This window comes from Aptenodytes patagonicus, chromosome 6 (genome assembly GCF_965638725.1).
Source record: "Aptenodytes patagonicus chromosome 6, bAptPat1.pri.cur, whole genome shotgun sequence".
Lineage (NCBI taxonomy): Eukaryota > Metazoa > Chordata > Aves > Sphenisciformes > Spheniscidae > Aptenodytes > Aptenodytes patagonicus.
The window spans coordinates 47,611,993-47,637,400 of NC_134954.1; the positions used below are offsets into that span (position 1 = coordinate 47,611,993).

A 25,408-nucleotide genomic window follows, 5' to 3' on the forward strand; every position below is an offset into this window, starting at 1 on the left:
GTCACTTGCTATATTTCAATCAGCCCATTAAGCCTAGTGGGGCAGGGGTTTTGTATGTCTTTAGATGACAGCAAACTTGGACTAATCTGTGTGCCCCTGAATAGTCCATTTAGATGTTTTAACTGGCTACACTATTGTGTCTGACCAGATGATGTAACCACTAGCTATCACTTTACAGTTAACATAAAATTCCATATATTTAACCATAAAGAATCTTATTATTTGTATACAATCATTGCAGGAACAAAAATTCAGTTTTAGGCTTCCACTGGGCTAGAGCTACATGAAAAGAAAGGACGGTAGAGCTGGAGGATGCAGTGACATCACACAGTATACAGTAAGAAGTGGAAGTAATACTTGCCTAACGCAGAACTCCAGTGACTGCTAGTTACTTTCATTAACACTGCGAATAAACATATCCTTGACATAGCATAGGAAGAAAGCTCTATAAAATGTGGCCAAAGAAAAAGTGATCCTTTTTTAGCCAAGAAACTTTAGTCACAAAGAACCCATTCTTAAGAAAGACTAAACTGAAAGATGGGGAAATGCACTGACAGTAAGCTTAGTTTCAGGCTCTTGAAATGACTTTTCAACATTGAAATCGAAATGTTGAAAGAGCAAGTAATTAAAGTTTACAGGGCTGTCTCCAAATCTGACAGGATTGATGGCTTTAAGATTAGCTACTGTAAGTTAAACAGCCTGAGTAACTTCCCCCTTGACTTACGGTCAAATAATCACAGAAGAGAAACGAAGAATATAAAATTATTCCAACAGTTCTGATCAAAATGGACAGATCCGTGGAAATAATATCATGCAAGACACTAAAAAAGGTTACAGACTGCCTTGAGCAAAGAAAAAAAAAAAATTTAAAACTACACAAGTTGCAACTTCAGTTGAGATACAAACATTGTAACATTTCCAACTGTCCCCTTCTATGATGACTTCTACTAGGACGAAAAAAAAAAGAAAAAAAAAAGGAAAGCCATTAATGCCCCCTCTTGCAAAACTTTATTGCGTTTTCCATTTTGCACACATGGTTGTAAAGATAGTCTCCATACACAAATCCTCATCCACACACATTCCTCTTACAAACTTCTAAAATCCGAAGCAACCACTAGAACTCAAGGTCACATTTGCATTTGCTGTCAAGTTTCAAAAATCTGTTTTCTGGAGTAAGTTGGAATTTGCCAGAAGTTGCACTGTTCCTGATGACATTTCCCCTAGCTCCGCGCAGCTGGAACTATCCAGATGCAACTGGTTTAATTAGGGGGTGAAAGCAGAGGAATGCATCTGTCTGTTGGTGGTTTGTTTGACTGCAGGACCGCACAGATCTGTGGCTGGTTTGTAGTCAAGAGCTTGCAAACTCTTTCAGGAAACTGTGTGGCAAAACAGCCTGCAACCAGAAACACAAAGGAGTATCTCTGCCTTTGCTCACAACAGCCAAAACAGCTAACCACTGTGCTAAAAAAAAGAAAAAATTAAGAGAGTCAATAATGATTTGGGCACAAAGCTCAGGAAAAAAAAACCCGCTGACTGTTCTAACAGCAGGAAGACAACCCTGTGAACAGACAAGTAGTACACAGGGTCTATGCAGAATGCCTGCAGGGATTTTTCCAATTCTTTTTTTTGCCTCTTCCCATGGAAGCAAAAAAGTAGAAAATATTACCAACTGAAATTACATGGAAGAACACCAAGTAATTCTAGGGAGATCTTGGATAAGCTTTTTTTTCACTGGATACCTTGCAGACGCTTTTTATACGTGAATTAGCAAGCACCTGCACTACGGAAGAAAATGTCTCCTACCAAAGCTGTAACTGTCAGCACTGGAGCTGGAATTGTAAGTTTTGCTGAGGAAGAAACTGCATAAACAACTTAAAATAAGCAGATCCTTGGTTAGTAACACATCCTGGACGATGCTCTGAGATCCAGCTCCACAGTAACAGCCATAAAATGAAGTGTACAGAAATGGACTGCTATGGACCATTCTGTTTAAAAAGGGCACAATACTATTTCATCCAATATTTTCTATATTGGGCTGCGGTGTCAGTTTTAGAAAGGTAATGTTTGATGACTTCAAGACACGATATGGGACTGTCTAGAGCCCTTAGAAAATGATCATTTTAAGTTTAATTTTTTGAATAATTAAGACTTATTTGTCCAATTTCTATTTTTTGGCAACTAGTTTTTCATAGATCCCCGTGATTAAATCACCTTCTTATGATCCTACATATGACTGAGTTTCCTTCATAGTTACATTTTTATGAACATTTAACAGATTGAGCTTCTTTAGCACTCCACTGTATAAGAAATTTGTAGTGAAAGAAACTGGTTAAAACTGAGAAATCCTGCAGTTCATTCAATTCAATTCTTGGGAGTGTTTTCATGAGCAAAAAAATTCACCAAACAAGAAGTGCAGAAATACACAGTTGGTCAGATATAAGAGCTGGTCATCAGACGTGCAAAAACTATTTGCGCCAACGCACTGTGTATTTACGTGGCTGTAAGGCACTTACCTGCAACAAAGATTTCAATCCACATTTTTACTCTTCTGAAGAACATCTCATTGACAGTTCAATTACCAAAACAAAGTGGTTTTTTTCTTCCAAAAATCCTGAATACCAGATATTCCACACAATCAAACCTCAGGAGGAGCTACTTTCTAAAGCCAAAGTTGGACTCAGCCCAGAAATTTTTAAGTGGTGCTTTATGGTCAGATTGGATTTTCTAGAACTTTCAGGATGTCAAAAGAATCATTTTTTTCCCAAAATCTAATAAGAAAAAGTGTTCCATCAGTGATGTTCCATGGATTATATTCAGAAACTTCAAGCAGCCACCCAACCTTCTTGAGCAATTTTATACCTGACTCTAGCAAAAACAACCTAAGGCTGAATGAAAACTACGTTCCCACGCCTTGCTTCATCTCGTTAACGCTCCAGAGAGGATGAACAGATTTTTGGCCCATCATCTGCTACCTCAAAGTAAATTCCCTTCCAGGCTGTGCTCAGCCACTCGAATACTTACCCTGCATGTCTAATTAAACCATATGTTTGTCAGTTGATTAACCAGTTGATATGGAAGTGAAACGTCTAAATTTCAACACTGTCTTGGCAAATGACCACAAGTAGAAGCTTCAGCAAGTGAGTTTACTTGTTTTTACCACATCCACCTACATAAAGTAATTGGAACCAAGTCTGGTAAATACAAAAAGGCTTAAACAATGTCATTTTCAATTGATTTGCTGACAGGAGATGTTACAGATACTCCTCTGACTTGTAATTGGAATTTTCTTCAAAGCCTGTTTAAAGTTTAAATTTAAGCTACCCAGACACAAGCACAGTTAGCCCTGCTACAGTCGGTCAGTTTAATATTGTAACTGTTAGCTAAGACTAAGGTTTCTTTGCAGCCATGAAAAATAAATGCAGGCTAAACACTTCATATCCAATCTCTCGTAAGTGAAGTAAAATTATTCACACGGAACTAGCGTTAGTAGCCACCTTTGAGTTTTCTTCTTTCAGGCTGATGCACAGTGACTACAGTGAGACTTAAAGAATAACTTATGTCCACTGAGAGGTGCTGTGCTGCTTTTTGCCTTCTTTTTTTTTAAACCCTCATGTTTTGGCAATGACAAGTTGATTGACATATTGTGATTTCCCAAATCAAATTTCTGATCAGCTTCACTCTAGTGAAAATAAAGAAATACTTTAACTGGCGTTATAACAAGTGTTATTTTCATTCCAAACCTATAAATAGAAAAAAATAATTTTCTCTGAAAAGCTGAAGAGACTCTTATCACCACTGCAGATGATGCACAGATATGGCAGTTCACACATAATCTATAATTATATAATTTTAAAATTTCTTTTAGGATGGTCATTACTTGTTTATAACTGCAACTGCAGAGAGCAACAAAGAAAACTGAGTTTGCAAATTGTTTTTTTAAGATCACTGAGAAAACCATCATCCAATATGAAGTGTGCCCAGAATAAGGCATATTCAGCATTAGAAGTATCCATTTTGCGTGGATAGACAGAAAGAGCCAGGGAGGCAATATACTTTGCAATTCTCAAATAAAAAGCATTTAAACATCATGTGACTTGAAATACTGTACCTCACACACTTATGTAAAAATAGATTTCAAATGACGTGAGAAATCTCTCATTTATTAAACATTTTCCGTTGTGATCAGATGTGCTACATACACTTAAATACCTCACTAAAAGTACCATCTGGCCAATTCCATAGGGACGTCATTGGGATATCTACAGTAATACCTGGTTTTACAGGCAATCTTTTCAGGAATGTGCAGGATTTTCTTTTAGCTTTTTCCAGTCATGAAAATACTTAGTCATGAAAAATATTTCACATCAACTTGGAACTTCATTTAATTAATATACTCATACTACATATTAGTATTCTATGTTTTAAAATACAGTTCCCTCTTTAAAACTGTGGCGGCTGCTACTAAAAAACTTTCGTTCCCTCTTTCCCCAAACCAGTTGCACTTCAGGAGTATGATGATATCACAACACTCAATAAAGGCTATAACCTATCTATCAATTAATGTGCTATGAACTCCAACATAGTATCATGTAACTTCATTTAATTGCTTGTCTAATTTATTTGATGCTTTTTTATTGCTACTTCTGCAGCCACTAGGACTACTAATATTTAAACCTCTAAGATCCTTGAGAATTTGACATACTTCAGTCTGAGTTCTTTGATGCACTATTCATTTAATATTCAGCTAAATAAATCACTTCGCTTGTTGTTTAAGGGTTATTAAATATTTTACACAACTATCAAATTTGTGAAGATTTCCATATATGAGTGCCTCTCAGTATTTAAATAGTGCTAGCAGTTTCTGAAAAAATTAAGGATACTGCAACTTTAAAAAAAAAAAAAAAATACAGATTTGAATTTGTTACACACCTTTGGAGCCCATTATCTGAGCAATCTCACACCGAAACATTAATCCCAATCAAATCATAACTTACACCGTATATAGGATAAAAAGAATATTACACAGGGGGAGGCTCATATTTCAGCTGCTATCTATCCACGGTATCTTTTTGTCTACACAAGGTTAACACAACATTCCTCCCTTGTAAATGATCTGGTAGATATGCTGAAGGCAGTCAGTATTTTGCCACAAAGCTTTTAAAATGAACTGTGTTAGCTTCCTTACATAAATACATCAATTTATATCAGAAAATGTTTATCTGCAATGAAACGATTCAACAGAAGGTCTGATACACAGGAGGGAGGGCGGGTGTTATTTTAAACAATCATTAACATTCATGTTAATCATCTCCCCGTGTGTAATAGTCTCAGAAGAATAAGAATGGAAATCCAGCCCTGGGGTTTCTTACCTTAAATCTAAGCAACCACTTAATGCATAAATGGAGCAAATAAAAGAGGTAAGGAAAAAAAGCATTGAAAGGTTAGTTGGAACTTCAGGATATGAAGAGAAAGGAAAAAGAAAGAAAAAAGTTAAGCATTCAGCATTAACAAAATAATGTATCAATAGATCATAGAAAGAGTGGTTAAAGCAGAATGTGTCATGAACAAAAGATTTTCAAGCTGAAACTTTTAATATACATTGACAACAAAGCCTTTAGATTAACACCTTAAAATTAGTGCTCAAATGCTTGTACACTGTTTACTCAGTTCTTACAGTGCTAACAAAAAGTCAGCTTCTTTCAGAATGTATCATGAGATCTAGATGGATTAACTTCAGACATTAATTTGAGCTGTCAAAGAATAGCCTTATCAATACCCTGAGCTCATTTAAATTGTTACATGCATTAGGCATATTTGCAACTAGCTGAAACAGAAGCCTCTAGAATATTAAGCTAATATGTGTTCTTTCCTAGACAACGCTGTTAGTTAACTGATGCCATGAGATATGTCTTGAACAAATATCAAGAGCAAATCATTACGTCTTCTAAGAAGTGCAGCACTCTATATGGATACTGCACCACATATCAGTATTTTCTAAACTATATATTAAGACATTAACCAATAGCGAAATCTTATTTTAAAGCCTAAGTGCTAGCTTTTTTACATTAAGTCCTACCTTTTACTGGCACAATACCATATATCTTCTTTCCCCACAATAATTTTTTCAAAAATACTAGTCCTTCCATTTGAATTTCGTTTGATCTGTTTTCAGTTCAGCTAATCTAAATGTATCATTACATTTCTTACACTTTTTGTAACACCGAACATTAAATATGCAGAATCTCAACAGTGGAGCATCCAGAGTGACTACTCTTTTTCATCCATTTAGATCATAAACAGACCCTAATGTATGTAAGAAACATAATCTGATTTACTAGAAAATCTCCTGTCTTTGAGTTTAAAGTTCCACGGATCTATTAACCAAAATGGTTTCGGCTTCACACAGCTACACTGGAAAACCAGGTCCCCCTGTACTGGCCAGACAGAGTGGCCAGTTACATTAGAGGGTCCATGAGCTGAGACCTTTTCCTCAGCAGCATTGCCTGATAATTACAGTGCCTTAACACACACCACTTTGAATGGATCAAACTTTTTTTTTTCATCCTCTTGACTAAAGAACTCTTTGGAGGGAAAAACAGATTGGAAGACTTTGTAACTCAGGAAACATTTGAAAAAATTGAAAGCAAGTCTCTTTCAGACAGAAGGTTCTTTAGGTTTTTGCAGCATTGTAGCCTCAGGGAGTGAAGATGAGGAGGGACTGCTGGAATGATATAGTGGCACTTAAATTCTCTCTCACCCATTAAGAAACCATATTGTAGAGCACCTTTTCCTGAAGATGGTATCCACTGATGCTTTGAATTTCTGAATGGAAGGAATAGGTGCTCAAGTGCCTATACTACTCTCAACATGGCATACTGGATTTCTTGGCCAAGGATGCTCCCTTTTCCTCCTGTATTATTCTCTGTCCAGTTTGCCATCTTTCTCAGGGCTTGCAATGAATGCTTGCTGCATTAGCTCTTTGATTGTCCTGACAATGCATAATTCTGGTCCAAGTACTAGAGGGGAAGCCCTATAGCAGAAAAAGCAGAAAGAGGACAAAGAATGCAGACGGAGGCACCCTGATGCTAACTGGAACTTTAATGCTGTTTATCCAATAAGTCTTGAATACTCATTTGAAGGGAAAAATGCCACAGCTCGAGCAATAATGAGCTATAAATAGGCAAATTTAAAGCTCCTACCCTTTTTCTTTTTTCCCTCTTTGTTCTCCAGCCAGAGATCTAGTAAGCTAATCTGTAGTTACTCAAGCAGAACAAAAAAAAACAGGTTCATAAGCACAACTGGCCACTTTCTCACCATCAGCGAGAGAGTGGTTCTTTCTTCTGTGCTAAACACAGGATTAACCTGATTGGAATAGATCTATGGATCTTAAGGATAGCATGATGTCAAGTTCTCTGCTTACTGGTTCACAAGTACACAATACTTTTTCATTTTCTAGATAAATATAGTACATTGTAAATATCATTTGTAAAATGTTTCAAGCATATCACAAGCATAACAAATGGATGCAAATACACATTTGAGTCATCATCCATTTGATGAACTATGTTCTTTCAGAAGAACGTAATTCATTGCGTGAGTATAATTCTGCTACATTGAGCTATGTGGGATACCAATTATAACAGTTTAGAGCCAATGCTAAATAAGATTGTGCTGCAGAGCAATTAAAAACTATTCTTTAATGAGTTCTAAAATAATCTCATTAAAACAAAAGTGATCATTAAAATATTAGCAACAGTAATCCTACAGGTTAATATGCTCCATCCATATCCAGAAGGAGTTCTGCTGACCTGCATAAAATTAAAATTTAGAAGAATTGGCAGTAGATTTTAACACAAGACTGATAATAATTTCCTGGACAAAACTGTAGCTATTAATGCTGGGGTTTTTTGGTTTGGTTTGGTTTTCCAAATCAAGCTTAGAGTCCCTTGTCTTTTTAAAATCTGTTTAGGGTTACAAACTGAGGTTGACACTTTCAGTAAGAAATGGGGAAAAAAGATTTCCTGTTAACGAACAGGATGTTGAGAAGACCTTGAGTAAAATTGCTTGGGAAAGATATTTAAATAGCACTGTTTGGAATTTGAATTTTAAGAGTTTGGTTAAAAAACCTATTGCCATTTAAATGACTATCCAAACAGACAGTTCAAATTGAACAACATAGATAACCTAATGCAGTTAGGTGTCAAGCAAAAGAAATTCTGGTGTACTTTGACTGGAAGAAGCATCTTACCTTACTACTACTTAGCAGGTTTACAGGTTTGTTAGTTTGTCATGTAAAAATGACACTGCTTTGCGTTATTTACCTGTCTTCTCCTGGAACTTTAACACTGTCAGTGTTCTCATTTCCATATTTGTTTTCCTGGCAGCACAAGTTAACAATGAGCTCACACCTGCTGAGACTGTGTTTACATTCAGGACATGCTTTTAAAAAATGCGAATCTAATCTCACACATGATATTACTGCTGTTGTGTACACTGACCTAACACTTGCATACAACAGCCACCAGTTGCGTCTCAGTCCGATCTTTGCCCTGAAATTCCTCCTTTTTTCATAGTCTTAAAAGGGAGTACCAGCTGGCTTCGAACTTGGCAGCAATATTCCCATTCTGAAACCCCATATGGCACAAAAGTTGTAGAGAGCTCACTTTAACAAAGCACATCACAGGATATGGGTATAACTGACTGACATAAAAAAGAAAAGGGAGCACACAATACTTCTCTTGCAAACCCTTTCTTTGGGTGAGCTTCAAAGTAAACCAGTGGCAATTACAGCTGGATCATACTTTGTGGTGCTAATTCAGGCAGAAAAGTGACAGTCAGTTGCCTTTCAGTCCCCAGGTATATCCCTGGCAACTGATTCAAACAATAATAGCAGCATCACACAAGTAGGCATTCAAAAGCATTTTAAAAGGTGAGACCCCGTAGTCCCAAATATCCTCAGAAACAAGATTCAGTGGGTTTGCAAGGTTTAGAAACACTGGGGCAAGGGAACAGGAAGGGGTAACTGCAAATTGGACAGGACTCCTCTTATGTTTATAGACACACTGGCCAGGCAAGGAGAAACTGGTATATTACCATGAAAAGCATCAGGTTATTTTGAAAATATACACAGACAATGTATTTGCAGTTTGGCTGTTTTAACAATATCACCTACCTTCACTCCATGTCCAATATCATCTAGAATTGTATAATCAATAGGTTTCCTGATGTAGCGAACTGGTCGCTCCAAGTTAGCTGGTGCAATGATTTTGTGAGTTCTTGAGGTGTTTTTGTTTGTAGTCAAGATACCAATTTCTCTTCTAGCAACTTTCTCTTTGTGAATGTCCACCGTCTACAAAAGACGTAGTGTATTTACTAACAGTGGTATGCATTTGAATAGTCAGTATAAAAAAAAAATTGAATCAGTTCCAACGTTTCGAAGATGTCTGTATACTGTGCTAAACATATCACTACATATACTTGATTACATCATCTTTGTTCAATTTACTGTTGAACTTGCCACCTCTAAACCCACACTAATAGCCAGAGGTTCTTTGGGTTTTCTGTTACTCTCATTCTTTACAGCTCAGCAAAATTCCTTCTCCTTTCCATTCTTAGTAGTTCCCATTAATTTACTGACACTGTTTTATATGATTCTTTCAATTATTCTTTTTAATTTAATAATTGCTCTCTAAGCTCATCTTTGAAATAGTCTCTAACCAGATGAAGTGTAAGGATACCTTCCCAAACCTTAACTTTTATGACCTGAAAAACAAACCATAAGCAGGTTTTCTTACACTGTATAACAGTTTGCTAAACTAGGACTGGTAGTCATATGATAGAACAAAACATCACTCAGAGAAATCGAGAAGGTATTTCAATCATTACAAATCAGTCATCACAAAGCAATGATTAGATTTTAGAAGAGCAATGATTAGATCTTAGAAGGTGCTCAGTACTAATTTATCCACAGTGAAGCCAGTGGTTAAGCCCAGTGCCTTCACTTAGAATGCCTAAGGCCAACACTGAAAATCCCTCCCTCCACATCTTACAATGAGTACCCCAGGAGAATCTCTAGTGTAAGACAAAGCCCTGCTGAAAATTCATTGCCTAAAAACATGTACTTGAATCTTGTTTAGTAACAAGACTAGGAAAAAGTTACCAAAAAGTCTATCTATCCCTTCCAGAAAAATAAAATCTCTTAAATCAAGGTGCACGGAGTTGCTTGCATCATTTAAACCAAATATAATTCCTTGCTCACAAAACAGCTTTCCTTATAGGAAATTTGCCAGAGTTGTGAACAAACATTTTAGCTACAGGTTATAAAAAAAGTAAGAAAACAGCTAGAATCACCACCATTAGGATTTCTAAACATTCATAGGATTTCTTGTTACCACTTTAGTGATTATGAATGGTACCAGAAAGACTTCTCACAGTTAGGAGACAGGTTCTGTAGTAACTAAGGAACAGGTACAAATGACAACTCATTTTCATAACACCCATTTTTTTAATTTATTTTTCTGTGGGCAGGGATTGGGGCAGTGGGGTTGGTTACACTGTTTTACCCTTTTGTTTGTGCTACTGATAGGAAAACAGGAAAAACGGACCCTGTATTACCTTGTGCAATCATCACGACCTTTAACACTAGAAAAATCTAAAAAAAAAAAAACCAAAAACCAAACCCACTTCCAACATGTTGTTTCTTCACATTCTTTCCAGAGAAGAATTTCCACAAATACCAGGGGCATTATATGGAAGCTGAAATTACTATCTATCAAGATTACCTAGTATTTCCCAGCAACATATTTTCAAGATCTTGCAACTTTGCTAAAATTAAGCACTGAATACAGCTTTGTCATGTACATTTCTGCCACCTCTAGTACCACCTGCCTAGAACTGTAAGGTTTCTACTAAAGCTGCACAGCTGTTTCTTAAAACAAAGCTACAGAAAAATAGATTATTCAAGGTCAAAATATGTTGGCAACCCTCTCTTTGGAAAGCTCAAGTTTATTGAGCAACGATTTGAAATTTAATAGGGGTAGTTAAACTATCTGGGACACATCCTCCCTCCATCACCCTCACAAAAACCCACCCAGATTTGGCCAATATATAAACTCTGCAGAAATTCACAGTACATACAAGCTTAACGGAAACAGGTATATTTCTGTGACTACTTAACAACTAAACCACTCTCCAACCAATTTTGCCAAAGTCCTTCCTGAAGCTCTCTGTGATGACCAGGTCTATATACCATCCCCCAATACAATAGTGCAGATCAGATCTTCACAGCTCTTAACGATATTACTGATTGTGCAAGCACCAGTGCAAACAGAACACATAAACATGTTCCAGGCCAGAGTACCAAAAGTGTAGCGTTCTGCATTGGGGTAAGATTCAATATTTTATCTTCCATCACAGGTTTTTATCCCTTCTCTGTGCCAGACCTTTGCTTTTGCAGCATAGTGGAAGGAGAAGTTCTGAAACAAGCAGCAGTCATACCAAAGAGATTGTCTACAGAATCCTCACCTCATCTGTTGAGGAGTTAGAAAGCACATACTTTCTTGATAAGCTAATGGTATGTGATTGCAACAACTTGGAGGACAGTCTCATGTTTAATACCACTGAAGAATTCAATATCTACGATTAACTCAGAGTTCATTCACTATCTAGACATGTCACTAGAGAACTACAGAAACATTACACTGACTCTTGTATGTTCTTTGTCTCACAGGCCTCTGATACCATTTGCTAGAATGTTAAACAACCTCAGCTGCAACAGCAGCTGCACCTCAAATGATATATGACATTTCAAATGTACTGAAACATCAAAATCTTACGGGTCTGAATCTGGTCATTCAAAACTAGTTTATGCCTTGGACACTACACTCTCAGAGCCTTAATTTCAATCTACAAATCAGAAAGAAAGTAATTAGTGCAGTGTTGGCAAGATGATTTCTTCCTTTCTCTCCATTTCAAGTGCTTGACCTCTTCAACTTTAAAGATGTTGTTTTAGTATTTTCTTACACAATTATCTATAAATACTGTGTGAGTACAGATGTTTAATGCACATGTTATTGTAGCGATGATATCCTGGCACTGTGGAAGCTTGTTTCCATGAATGAAAAGCGTGGGTTTTTAATTATTCATAGGAGTTGTGAGTACAACTGGTTTCCTTAAGGACTATGGTGATCAGTGAGACATGACTACAGTAACAAACAATGAAATGCATAAAACCTAATTAAAACTTGAAGCTCATCTAATGGGAATTCTCTTGCATGATGATTCAGAACATCTCTTTTACCTTGAATAGCTATGGAATGACTAAGAGTATAAAAACAGCACCTAATTCTGGTACATATTCCTAAAATTGTATTGAAAAGCATTTTGCTGGCAGGTTTTTAAAAAATTTCCTTTTCTTGCTTAGTAGACTACTGGAGTCGTAAGATCTTAAGACACCTATAAAACAGCAGAAAGGAACATTGAGGTATTTGATTAGCAGAGAAAGGAACAAAGATTAACCTGCTACTAAAGAAAATGAAAACACTTATCCTCAACACACAGGTAATTATTGCCTCCAGTACTAGCATAAATCCCTTAAGCAAGACAGGAAAATGCTAGCAGAACGTTTATTCAGCAGTTTAGAAACTTCTATTGAGAAGTTTTTAGAGTTAGAGCTTGTCGTGGTTTAATCTCAGGCAGCAACTAAGCACCACACAGCCGCTCGCTCACCCCCCCACCCACCCAGTGGGATGGGGGAGAGAATTGGAAGAGCACAAGTGAGAAAAACTCGTGGGTTGAGATAAAAACAGTTCAATAATTGAAATAAAATGATAATAATAATAATATGATAATAATAATAATACACAAAGCAAGTGATGCACAGTACAATTGCTCACCACCCGCCGACCGATGCCCAGCCAGGCCCCGAGCAGCGGCTCCCCCGCGGCCAGCTTTCCCCAGTTTATGTACTGAGCATGACGTCACATGGTATGGAATGTCCCTTTGGCCAGTTTGGCTGTGCCCCCTCCCAGCTTCTTGTGCACCTCCAGCCTTCTCAGTCGGCAGAGCATGGAAAACTAAAAAGTCCTTGGCTAGTGTAAGCATTACCTAGCAACAACTAAAACATCGGTGTGTTATCAACTTTGTTCTCATCCTAAATCCAAAACACTGTACCAGCTACTAGAAAGGAAATTAACTCTATCCCTGCCGAAACCAGGACAGAGCTGGACTAACAGAACACCTGGCTTGGAAAGTCTGTCAGGAAAAGCAGATGGGATACACTGTGCCCTTCTATAACTTAAAACACTGTTTTCTAATAACAAATTTCAGACTCCCGACAGCATTATTACGCATTTTTCCCCCCATAGCTCCATTACCTTTGGCAAAAGCTTTTAAATGACAGTTTTTTAGAGGTTACGCTCATTACTATCATCTTTTCCTATGCTTTCCAAGATGCCTACAATAAGGCAAGGGACAGCGTAAGGGGAAAAAAGTATAAACCACTGCATTTTTTTCTATTAGGAATTTTCTGGCCATTTTGAAACATCAAGTTTCCATACTGAATTCAATAAAAACAGCCTCAAGATCTGTAAATATTAAAATATAAAAAACATTATATCATTTCTGGGATTCCAAAGTTAACACTATTTACCACTTCACTTAAAAGTCACTGAACTCAGAGTTTTGAGGAATACTCTCTTCTACCTGTAAGTGAAGTTTCTCTAAGTATTAAGTTAGCACTTGTGCTGGTTTTGGCTGTGACAGAGTTAATTTTCTTCATAGTAGCAGGTATGGGGCTATGTTTTGGATTTGTGCTGGAAACAGTGTTGATAACACAGGGATGTTTTCGTTACTGCTGAGCAGTGCTGACACAGAGTCAAGGCCTTTTCTGGTTCTCACCCCACCCCACCAGCAAGTAGGCTGGGGGTGCACAAGAAGCTGGGAGGGGACACAGCCGGGACAGCTGACCCCAACTGACCAAAGGGATATCCCACACCATATGACGTCATGCTCAGCATATAAAGCTGGAAGGAAGTTGGCAGGGGGGTCGTTGCTCAAGGACTGGCTGGGCATTGGTCGGTTGGTGGTGAGCAATTGTTTTCATTTGCATCACTTCTCTGTCTTGGGTTTTATTTCTCTCTCTTTGTTATTTTCCTTTTCATTACAATTTATTATCATTATCATTATTCTTATTTTATTTCAATTATTAAACTGTTTTTATCTCAACCCACAAGTTTTCTCACTTTTACCCTTCTAATTCTCTCCCCCCAACCTGCTGGGGGGGACTGAGTGAGCAACTGTGTGGTGCTTAGTTGTCGGCTGGGGTTAAACCACAGCAGCACTTTGAAAGTCTAAACTGTAGTAAAATTTCAGAGATAAAAGTCTCCAGAAGCCTTGATTTCTTCCTCTTCTCAAAACATTCTAATTTAAATTTATCAATTTATTGTCAGTCTGTTAGTCTGGACTTTTAAAATTCAGTTTAAAAAAACCTTAGAAGAAAACGCTTAAATATAGTGTTGCTGGGCTTTTACTTATTTTAAATCTAATTTGATAGAATTTAAACAAACTAATTGCAAATTACCTTGAAAACTGGATTATTACTTCAAAATGAGTACTGTCTCATTTTTACATGTTAGAAATGTGACATTAATTGCCTCAGCTCAAGTAGTATATAATTTATACATAAAGAAAGAGGTCATAATGACACAAAAATGCTGAAAAGCTACTTGCTCCATAAACGGGTAATATATACTGTGGAAAATTAGACTTGCATTACCATTTTTGAAAGAGTTTGGCTGTTCTTGTAACTTGCAAGAATAAGACAACTGAAAATGGTTACAAGCCTCTACTGACATCAATGGAAGGTCCAAGTGAACTTCCCTGCGGAGACCAACCAGCTCACACATGTTGCTACAGTTCAGCTAAGCAACACATGCTGACTACAGAGAAGTTCAAGTCTGCAGTCTATTCAATACCTATTCTCACTGCCAAACCATGGGAGTCAGATTCCGTAAGAAGATCCATCATGCAGTGCCATTGGAGATAATTCATCACTATCACTCATCTTCGTGATAACATGCTTGTTTATACAATTAGCAGCAGAGAAGAGTTTTAAAGATGACCTTGCTAACTAAGAGTATTCTATAACTAAACCTGAAAAAATATTTCTCATCATACAAATATTAAAACCTGAAAGTCTGCCAGATTAATTTAAAGAATTTGGACGTTAGCAACATTTCACAGTGTCTGCTAACTTGAAAACTTTAACACAATTTTTTTAACAAGTATAAATATTTATACAGATGATCTGTATTTAGGATTTAAATTTTCAGCCACATATGAAACACTGCATATCATCTAGTTCTGGACACGGTTCAAGAAGGCAAATAAGAATAGATTCATCAGCTTTCAGAACAAATCAAAGTAATCCTAAATTTTAAACCAATAGGATTTAATCACTTGCATAAAAATAGTTTCAATAGTAACAATTTCCTTATTCAGGACCTATATATAAACTGAAAAAAACACAAATTATTATCAGCTTCCTTTTCAATTTTTTGATTAAGTTGGTATTTAGAAGGAAACATAGAAAGTTATATAAATTGACATTCTATCAATGAATAGAATATTTTATCTTCTAAAGTTAATCATGTCTCTTCCAGTTTGAGCTACATTTGAACAAAACAAGCACTTTTGAGAAAGTTTTCTTACTAAGAGCCAAATGATTTTGCTCCCTTTTTTGGAGAATATGTGGAATTCCAAATCAGAATTAAAAGCAGGATTATACATCCAGATATCATAATTTGCATTAGTGTTTTCTAAACTTAAATATCAATACCTACTGACCAAAGCATTAATGTAATAATGCACTGCGAGCAGATGGTAATTACCAACCTGTTTTCTCTTCAATGTTACTGACATCATTTCAAGTCAGACTGACTAAAATCATTATTTGGCAATGAGGTATTATACCATGAGGCATTTTAAGTGGTACTAGAAACAGTCCACTATACTTTACACCCAACATAAAAAAGACCAAGGAAGTCTTCTGCAGGTTAGGCTTGTTCCAGGAGAAGTATAATCAAATTTCCTGAAAAGAAATTATTTATTACACAGAAACTGTGACAAGATAAATTCATTTTTTAAAGAAAAATAACCACTGAAATTAAGACAGATAATATAACCATCACTTATGGTTATAATTATAATATAACCATAACATTGTTATCATGGGATGAAGCCATTTCTGAACATATTGAATTCAACTTTATTAAGTTCCTTGGATCAATACACTTCATGTACGTAATATCCAAAATTCAAATACTGTCTGCTCCTCTGATAGAATTTCTCCCATGAAGATTGGGGAGCATCCTATATATGGATGATGCAGACTCAAACCAAACCAAACCAAACCTCAATTTTCAATTTTACAGCTATATTTAAAAAAAAAATTAACTTTTTTTGGTTGTTCAAGTGCAGCCCGTGAATTTTGGCAGATACATCTTCATTAGGTGTTGGGCACTGATAATTTAGTGCTCCATTTTAAGTAACTAGCCATTTTGTGTAAATGCCAAAGACAATCTAACCTAGCATCTCAATCTGCATAAATCTCAGCTTCTCAGAAGGAAAAGATTTAAAATGCTATGGCCCTTTCCCCAAAAGCTACAGAAACTGTATGACAAAATGAACTTTCCACATCTATAAAATGCAAAATCCAGTGAACTCTGAATATTTTTATTGATATACTGTCTTTTGCGTCAGGCTCTCAAATAGTTGAAATACTTGTCAGCTGGCACTAGCCTGTCAAGAAGCACATACATACACACACAAGCACACACACATACATATACACACATACACAGCATATATATAGCACATACACATGTGCATGCACACACACACACAGAGTAATTTGTGACATTTTCTGGGAAAAAAAAAGAATTGACTTGTCCATGGATTAACAAGACCCATGCAGCAGAAGAAATCAAACTTCTCAGCTTATTTTTGAGGATGCAGTTGCATGAGATAACTGAGGCAATCTAATAGCATACTACTACCAGAAGGGAAAATCCTCCCCACCCCTTCCTTTGCTCCTGCTCTGGAATTCATCTGACCCCTCAGTGAGCCAATTCAGCCCATTAAGCTAGCATAAAATTATTCACTTCTTTTGCTGGTTCAAACCTGTACTAGCTTAGCAACCCTTTCAGTACCAGCAAGTTAACAGATCAGCTCAATCTGCTTATTTCCTACCTTACACAGCTCCTGCTTTCAAATGTCTTTCTAAATACCACAATATTCTTTATTTTAATTTATGACATTATCACATGGAGATCAAGAAACCCTAACAGCCAAAATGTATTGGTCAAATAAGACACAAAATATCCAGTAAGGATGCCAACCAACTCTCCAGTAACAGAAAAAACAAAGTGCTGTATCATTGCTCTTAATTTCTCTTTTAATCCACATTGGCATGTAAACCTCCAATAAATCTATCATCCACCCTTCAGCCCATTCTGGCAGTCAAAATTCTCTCATTAGTGTGGTGATGGGACATGAGTTCCTGATAACAGTAGCTGCTCAGAAAAACTGCAAACAATGGCAGGAGTTCTGCAGTCATGCACAAACTTGAAACATTAATTTAGTCTTCTGTTCATGTCATTGCAAAGTACATTTTATTAAGAAAAGACAGGAGCAAACTATTTTTGTCATCTGTGCTTTTGTCATTAGATGCCAGTATTACAGCAACAGGAAAAGTAAAAAGATGACAAGTATTGTTTTCCACCACCCATTTCATATTTCTTTCTTCTAATTTTAAGTGCCTGTAGCCAATATATACCAAGTACAGTAAGTCACCAAATGGGAGTTGGAAAGCTTAATCTGTCCCTTAACATAATAGTCTGACTCTTCCATCAGCAATTTTTCTGTGCTTTTCACTTACGCAGAATGGACTCCTCTCCAAACAATAAACTGGCCAAGAATACATTTAATCTCTTATCCTATGTAAAATGCTCACATTAACATAGATATACAATCACATAATGAGACCCATTCTCAGAATTAATATGAGAAGAAATGCATCCTTCTGTTTTAAATGCAACTATTTTTCTCATACACAAAATGTCTGGTGAGAGTTTTACTTGCTGTGTAATTTCAAGAACAAACAACAACAACAACAACAACAACAACAACAAAATCAGGAAAAAGTCTCACTTGTGAAATATGGTTGATTGAAGATTCCATGCGTCGAAGTTGGGATGCCTGGATATCCAACATTTGGAGAACATTGTTGGCCAAAGTGTTGATCAGATAGGCTACGCTTGCTAATGACTGGGTTGTGTAGGCTTTGGTTTCTTCCAGGGCTCGCTGCTTATCTGCTGACTAAAAGCAGAAATAAAAGGTTTATTTAGTAAAGTCTCTCACACAAAGATTCTTGGAATGAACTCCTTTTGCCTGTCTTTAAAGGACAAAGAATTATACAAGTCAAACTAATTTTACAACAAATTTACCATTTTTCCTCCTTTCCATTCATTCCACAAAAGATACTAACTTTGTATTTTAAGAGTTTCTATACTTTATAAAAGGAATTAAGCTAGCATATAACATGCTTATCTTTTCTTGAAATACTTAAAAGTACAACTTTTTATACTGTATTTCAGCAATAAACTTTAAAAGCAGTCTGAGATACTTATTCTTAAGTTCTTCTAAACTTTGTACTGTTTAGAACTATTTAGTTCTTCTAAACTTTGTACTTCAATTAGATCTCATAACAGCCTGCAAGGATCTGCCAAATACCATATTCCTCATCTCTCCCAATTATTTAGATCTCATTAATGCCACAAATGGTCATTCACAGTGAATGAACTATAATTACTCCCTTAAAATAGTAGCTGAATAAAATGTGAGGAATCACTTTCAAAAAGAACAAGTCCGTGTTTTCTTTTTAAACGTTTTGTGCTTTTTCACATTGTCAGTATTTTCTTCTATGAAGAATTAGTATGATCCATTTTTCTAGTAGTAGAGCACCTAAAAATATTTAGGCTATTAAGCCAGAAGACATCCATTACAAGTTTAAAAACATACATACATTTCAAACAACATTAAAAATAATAAGCTAAGAGTCTAGTTGTCAGGGTTCTGTGTTTCTCCTTGAACAATAGTTAACATCACTAAGATCTAATTCAGTACAAAGAATACAGATTAGAGCACTGGTAAAACATACAATTAAGATGCTAAGAAACTTCCCAGTTTCCAAGGCTTTGGAATACACTGAATTTCACTTTTAGGTGATCTTTAGCCACCTCACAGGCTGATGGTGCTGTTTCTAAAGCAACAGTTGACAAATGTTCTCTACTCCCACCTGCCTTTATAATACTATATTTCATAATTTCCTTTCCTTTTTATATTATTCACAGAGGTAGGGTATCAAGATTCAAGAAATGTGCTTTTATTAGAGGGGGAATATAAAGTCATTCCGTATCTTTCAGCACAAGCTGAATCTACCATCTGTTTTATTATATGTACTTTGGGAAACACTAAAAGTAAGCATATCTCTATTTTAGGAAAATAATTCTTACAGCCCAAAATATTTCCTGAGACCTTGTAGTAAGACTCTTAAAAGAAGATTGCTAGCTTTCAAGGAAAAAAAAAAAAAAACAACCACCCCACCCCAAAAACAAACCACACATGTGGACTTCAATTAAACACTCACAGGAAAGATATTCAACACTTTTTCTTTCCTGGCAACCTCTCCTGTGTCCACAAACAACAATGGTAACTTGGTTGGCCTGTTAGCATTCCTTCTTCTTGCAGGCCACACTGGTACCACTTCCTAGTCTGCTTCTACAAAGGAGGATAGCAGCAGTTGCTGTTCAGCCATACAAGAGCTCCCACGATGGTGCAGGAGGGGAGGAATGCTGTAGAAGGTAAGCATTCTTGCCTGGCTGTTTCTTTCCCATGCAGCAGAAACAAAACCAGACCCAGCAGCAGAAGGAACTGAAAATTTTAGGAGACGGCTTCTCAGGGCACAGTATGATGATGTTCCCCAACAGAGCATGCTTGTAAAGGCTGCCTTATATCCAGCTACAAAGAAGTTAGATAAATGCTACTCCCAGACCCCATTTAAGAACTCATGACTTTTAGCCAGCTGGATAGCATGTCTTGTATATAAAAGAGCTCCAAACTCAGCTTAAGGACTCCCGAATGAAGGAATACAGACTTTGCCTCTACTCTCACACTGTTGGCTTATAAATGCACTCTTTCTTTCCCTCTCCCTACTCATAACCTCAGCTCAGTATGCAAATATCACTACAGCAGGCATACATACCACCAGACACTTTCACAGCTATTCAAACAATTTCTGAATGGCAATAATAAAAATGACCAGAAGCTTGTCAGTTTTGCTCTGCAGCTGCTGACAAAGTCTATTTATAGAAGCAGAAACTGCTGATTTACATTAGCACACTGTACATCCAGAATAGCTGAGTAGAAGCCAACAAACACAGTATTTTTTCATTAATAGCCAAAGCGTTTGAGAACAAAAGGAAAAAAATCTATCATTTCAGAAATTATGAGCCTCTGCTATGGTTTTACTGCTTAAAGCAGCACAAATATGAATACGTGTTCAGAGCTAGTCCTTCCACTGATGTAACCTAATAGCTAAATTCAAGTCACCCCCATTCACACCAGTTCAAACCAACAAGGAACTGGCTTCTCAATGTTCAAACACATTAAAAATTTCATAAAACAACAATCCTATAAACACATTTGGAACTGTTATTAGCACAAGAACCCTTTTGATTGAGAGGTCTAGTTTGTGTATTTGGCTGATAACCTGAACAACTATGATTTGCTCTGCATGCCTTTATACAGAGCCCAAAATTTTCTGAAACAAACTGTACTCATGCTTGGCACAGCAAAATTAGAGTTTGAACTTTCTCCCTGTATACTGAAAGATGCAGAATGTGTTGAATTTTCAAATTAAAATTACTATTTGAACCTACTATTGTCAAGCCATTCCACAGCAACAACAACAATTAATTAATGAGAGCATTTTAAAACAATCAAGTTTACCCTAAAAACTTTCAAAACTTGGGTCTCACACAACGACTAGGAAAAACAGTCTGGAATACTTCCAGCAAATCTAAAGTTCCCCTGTGGAGATGTAACAACAAATGTCAGTTAAAATTTAACTTGAAATGGTAAGTTGTGTTTAGCACGTAATCTAACTTTTAATTTGGAAAGTAGATTTCCAGAGATGGTATCTTATCATAGGTTCCTATGTAACAAGCTACACATGTATATTCCCAATGGACATCAAATTATATTGCTTACAACTGCTGCCATGCTCGAACCTAGCAATGGATTTAGACAACTAAATGGTACACTGATAACTATCCAAGTATGTAACTATGTAACTAGAAGGATTTCTGCAAATAAGATCATGATTTCAAGTTATCAGGAAACCAAATTCAAATATAACCCTCATCAGACGAAGATCTGATACTCTGATCTTCAGAACACCAAAATACCAGCCAATATGCTTCATACCTGACTGTAAGGCAAGCAAAAAGTTTATAGCAAGTGGATATAGCAATACCCACACCTACCAAAATTCTCTAGAGAAAGATAAAAATACTAATTTGGCCCTAATCAAACTGATTCTCTACAGTAGTTTCAGTAACCTATGGAATACTGTTTCTATGTAGAATATTGAAAACAAGAGAAACATATTCTGCTACGTTCATTATAACACAATGAAGACTCGTTACCATGAAACTTAAGGATATTAACCAGAGTCCTTGAAGCCCTTCAGTTCTCAGAAATGTTGCAGTCAGCATGATCAAGAACTGGTAGCAAGTACGTTTTCAGTGCCCTGACCTAAATTACATGCTATAAAACAGACCATTGAGTATCTCTCCATTTTAAAGTATCTTTAATCTAGCACTCACGCACATAAAATTCTGCATGCCTATGAAAAAAATGGACATCATAACATCTACACACACACCACTCTTAGGGAAGCAATGCTTCCAACTGTTTCAGCTTGATCTGTACTTTTTTAAATGGATGTTAAATTTAAGAAATCAAAGTCATTGTTTGACAAATAAGTCTTCTACAACACTGCCAATATAGGCAGCCTCTCATTCCTATTCCTAACACATCCATTCAGTTGTGACAGTACTGTATTTGTAGGGCTGCATGGTGAATTGAGTACCTAATCTAGTTTACAAATAACCTAAGAAACAAATGGTTATTTTAAACTCCAATCAATTCCATTATCTTCCCTGTCATGCAAACTTGCAAACACTTGCACTAGCAAAATTAAGTAGAGGCCACAAAGGAAAAGCAAATCATGTTTGCTGAATTATGGTTTGAGCAACTAATCATATTATGGAGACTCAGGTTCTAGTTTCATCAGCAGTACCTGTGGAAGTATAGGTCCCCAACAAAAACGGCACATTCCCTTTGCTGTAGTGAATTAGACCAGGAGGCGAGTCGCAAATGAAAATTACCTGATCCATAAACCAAATTATGAGTTTTCCCTCATCCAAACCACTGCATAGCCACAGAAATACAAGGAAGCACACAATCAAGAATAAGGAGGGAAGAACTATCCAGAGTTGCTCTGCTTGCTAGAGAAAAGGAACAAGTACTGGAAAGTAGACATCACTGCAGTTTTGCCAGCCCTCCACTACCTACAATTTTTTTTTCACGAGACCTGTGCACAGTGTCTCATTTATTTCCCTTAATATTTTTCCATTAACTGTGTTAAGAATGCTGCTGTGTATCCACCTCTTAAACTTCCAGCTTCGACTTTTCAAACAATGTTAAGAAGATACTTGAGCATCAGAGCTGTATCATCTTTACAGCCTTAGAAAGATAAAATGTTTGGATCATTGATGTCTTCTGTGCCCACGTTATCCAATTTACATACAGCAGCTTAGCATCTATTCAGTTTATCATTTTTCTCCACACAATGCACACATCAGGTGGTCCACACTGAGTCACAAAGCAGCATCCTTTTCTCCTGCTCTCAGCAGTAAGTGAGAGTACCATTTTAACTCACCACATAGAGCTCATCTGATGCTCCTGCAAGCCACATATGGGGCCAGGACAGTATCAGCTACTATTGGGAGAGGCTGCCTCTGCTGCAGCAGGAAATGGTACCCCGTGCACCTAGACAGAGCTGCAGCCAGTGCTCTGCCCAGCTCTCCCCTGGAGAATGTTTTCCGTTTGTAGGAAGCACGCAATATAAAAAAAAACTACAAAGAAGAAAAAATTGTATTGAATAGAGTGTGTGGGGCAGATGACAGAATAAAACATGCAGGAAGGTATGCAAAATGCCAAAATAATTTGGCTATATGAACGGTAAAAGGAAATCTTATATGCATATGGAGCACAAAAAGCAGGGCTAGAAAGGAACCGAGAATTTAATGCATTCTCCCATCCCAAAGTGAGATCAGCCAGAACATAGTGATAAAGCCTGTTATGCCACTGTTAAGAACTTGAACAATTTTGTACAAAAAGACAGCTATTAATACAGAAAGAAATACTATAAGGAAACAAATGATGGAGGCAACATGAGCACTATAGTAAGATTTACAGAATATCAACCCAACTAGATGAAAGAAGAAATGCTACCAAGAGAAAAATTAGAAGAAAAGACTTCAAAGACAGCAACATGTTAAAAAAGAAAAATACAGCTCTTAGGAATTGGAAAGAGCTAATTAAGAGACGTCTGAAAGTGGTGCATCAGAGGAAGCCCTAAAAGCTGCTGGCAGTTTAGTTGGTTATTGTAGCTAGGTTTCTTTCCTGCTCTAGTTCTAAAAAAAAATTATTATTTAACCACTAGTCATCACCAACCTGGAAGTTCAAAGTTTTCAGCTGGGCTAACAAAACTTATACAACAAATTCCATTAGATGAGCCAAAAAGTCTGGACCTATGAGTTGATAAAGAAATTGTGTTTCTTATTACAGAAGATTAACACAAGTTGTTGCTTTTAATATCAATATGACAAAAAAACCCAAAAAATTATTCCAAGATTAATACTTAGTGTTGAATTGGGGGGGGGGGGGGGGGGGGGAAGAGAACTTTTCATTCCTGAGCCTACTATCACTCACAACTAGACTAAACCGAAAAATCTCTTAGAAAAAAGAGTTCTGAATGGAAAAATCTCAATTCCTACTCAAATCAACTCTTCAGCATACAATGCATTTACGCAGTAATATTTAGGTGTCAAAGTGGAAGCCGAGGTTAAACAGTTTGACATCAGACTAACTACACTGAAAGGTGTGTCCAGAATCCAATAATCACTTCCCCAACATATACGTATCTTGCTATTGTTCAAAACAGTACTGTTTAGTGAAACAAAACTAGTATTTAATATATGTGACAAAAAAGTAACAGTGAAATTTTAAGAATGAGACAGAAGATTAATTTCATTTAATCAATATAACACAGTTGTTTCTTTTGATTACTGTTAATACAAACCCAAGTGGGCATTTGTCTAAAACCAGCAAGCAAAACCCCTCAGGTTTCTTTTGAGGTTGCATCAGCTTCAGGAAGCCTCAAGAACAAAAGCTGCATGCCACAGAGTTCAACAAGCTTGCGTTATTCAGTACGAAATGTGCCCAACTGTGACACTGACAAAGCACACTTGAGTTTTCCTTTGAAAAATAGAAGATTGAGCTCTTATATCATCCTTTCCATTTTATTTGTTGCTGAATTCCTTGAAGTTACTGAAAGCATCATACATAATTAAGTATTTCACACACATTTATTCAACTGCACAGATGGTATTTGCTTAGCCCATCCAAGTGCTTTCTGAGGTCCTTTCGTAAGCTAGAAAAAATGATTGTGAAGAAAACTGAGCATCATTATCCAATAATTATGCCAAAATCATGCCAAAAAGTTACATAACTGCCAGTGAAAAATACAATAGCTTTCTGTTTTAACAAACTACCTCATTAATTACTTACTTGCTAAAGAATATCCCTTACTCCTTCTTCACTATCAGAACCACTCATTCCCAGCATGAAAAACATGTACCATACAATTTGCTAAGTAGTTGGTCTATAATATGCAGGTGAAACAAGCATGAAAAAGCAGAAGCAATCACTGACATGTGAGAACAGAAGGAAATGAGATCTCCCAGAGCTCCTGGAAAAATAAATGCCATAGAACTACCAGAAAACCTCAAAATTTCCCTTTCAGATTTGCAGGAGGATCCATGTATTCTATTACCACATTGAACACAGGGGGAAACCCAGTCTACCTGTTCTTTAGTATAACCAGAGCTCCAAAGTACTTGGAGTTGGTGGTAGATTTTTTTGTTCTCTGTCAATTGTAATACTATAATCTCTAAACTATTCATCTCTACACATAAACATTTTTCTCTACATAATTGCTTAT

General features: G+C 36.6%; 1 protein-coding gene across 10 annotated transcripts in view; it reads right to left on the reverse strand.

Annotated features, from left to right (window-relative positions):
* The window catches only part of ABI2 (abl interactor 2), a 71,088-nt gene that overhangs the window by 23,035 nt on the left and 22,645 nt on the right, over window positions 1–25,408 (reverse strand). For 4 of the 10 annotated variants that reach the window (XM_076342450.1, XM_076342449.1, XM_076342446.1 and 1 more), the window contains exons 2-3: window positions 18,208–18,375; window positions 9,173–9,349 (exon numbers count right to left, since the gene is read on the reverse strand). In XM_076342450.1, the coding sequence (XP_076198565.1) occupies window positions 9,173–9,349; window positions 18,208–18,375 (345 nt within the window). Of the gene's footprint in view, window positions 1–5,369; window positions 5,388–9,172; window positions 9,350–18,207; window positions 18,376–25,408 lie in introns of all 10 variants that reach the window. The other 6 variants (XM_076342447.1, XM_076342445.1, XM_076342443.1 and 3 more) reach the window with 2 other exon arrangements.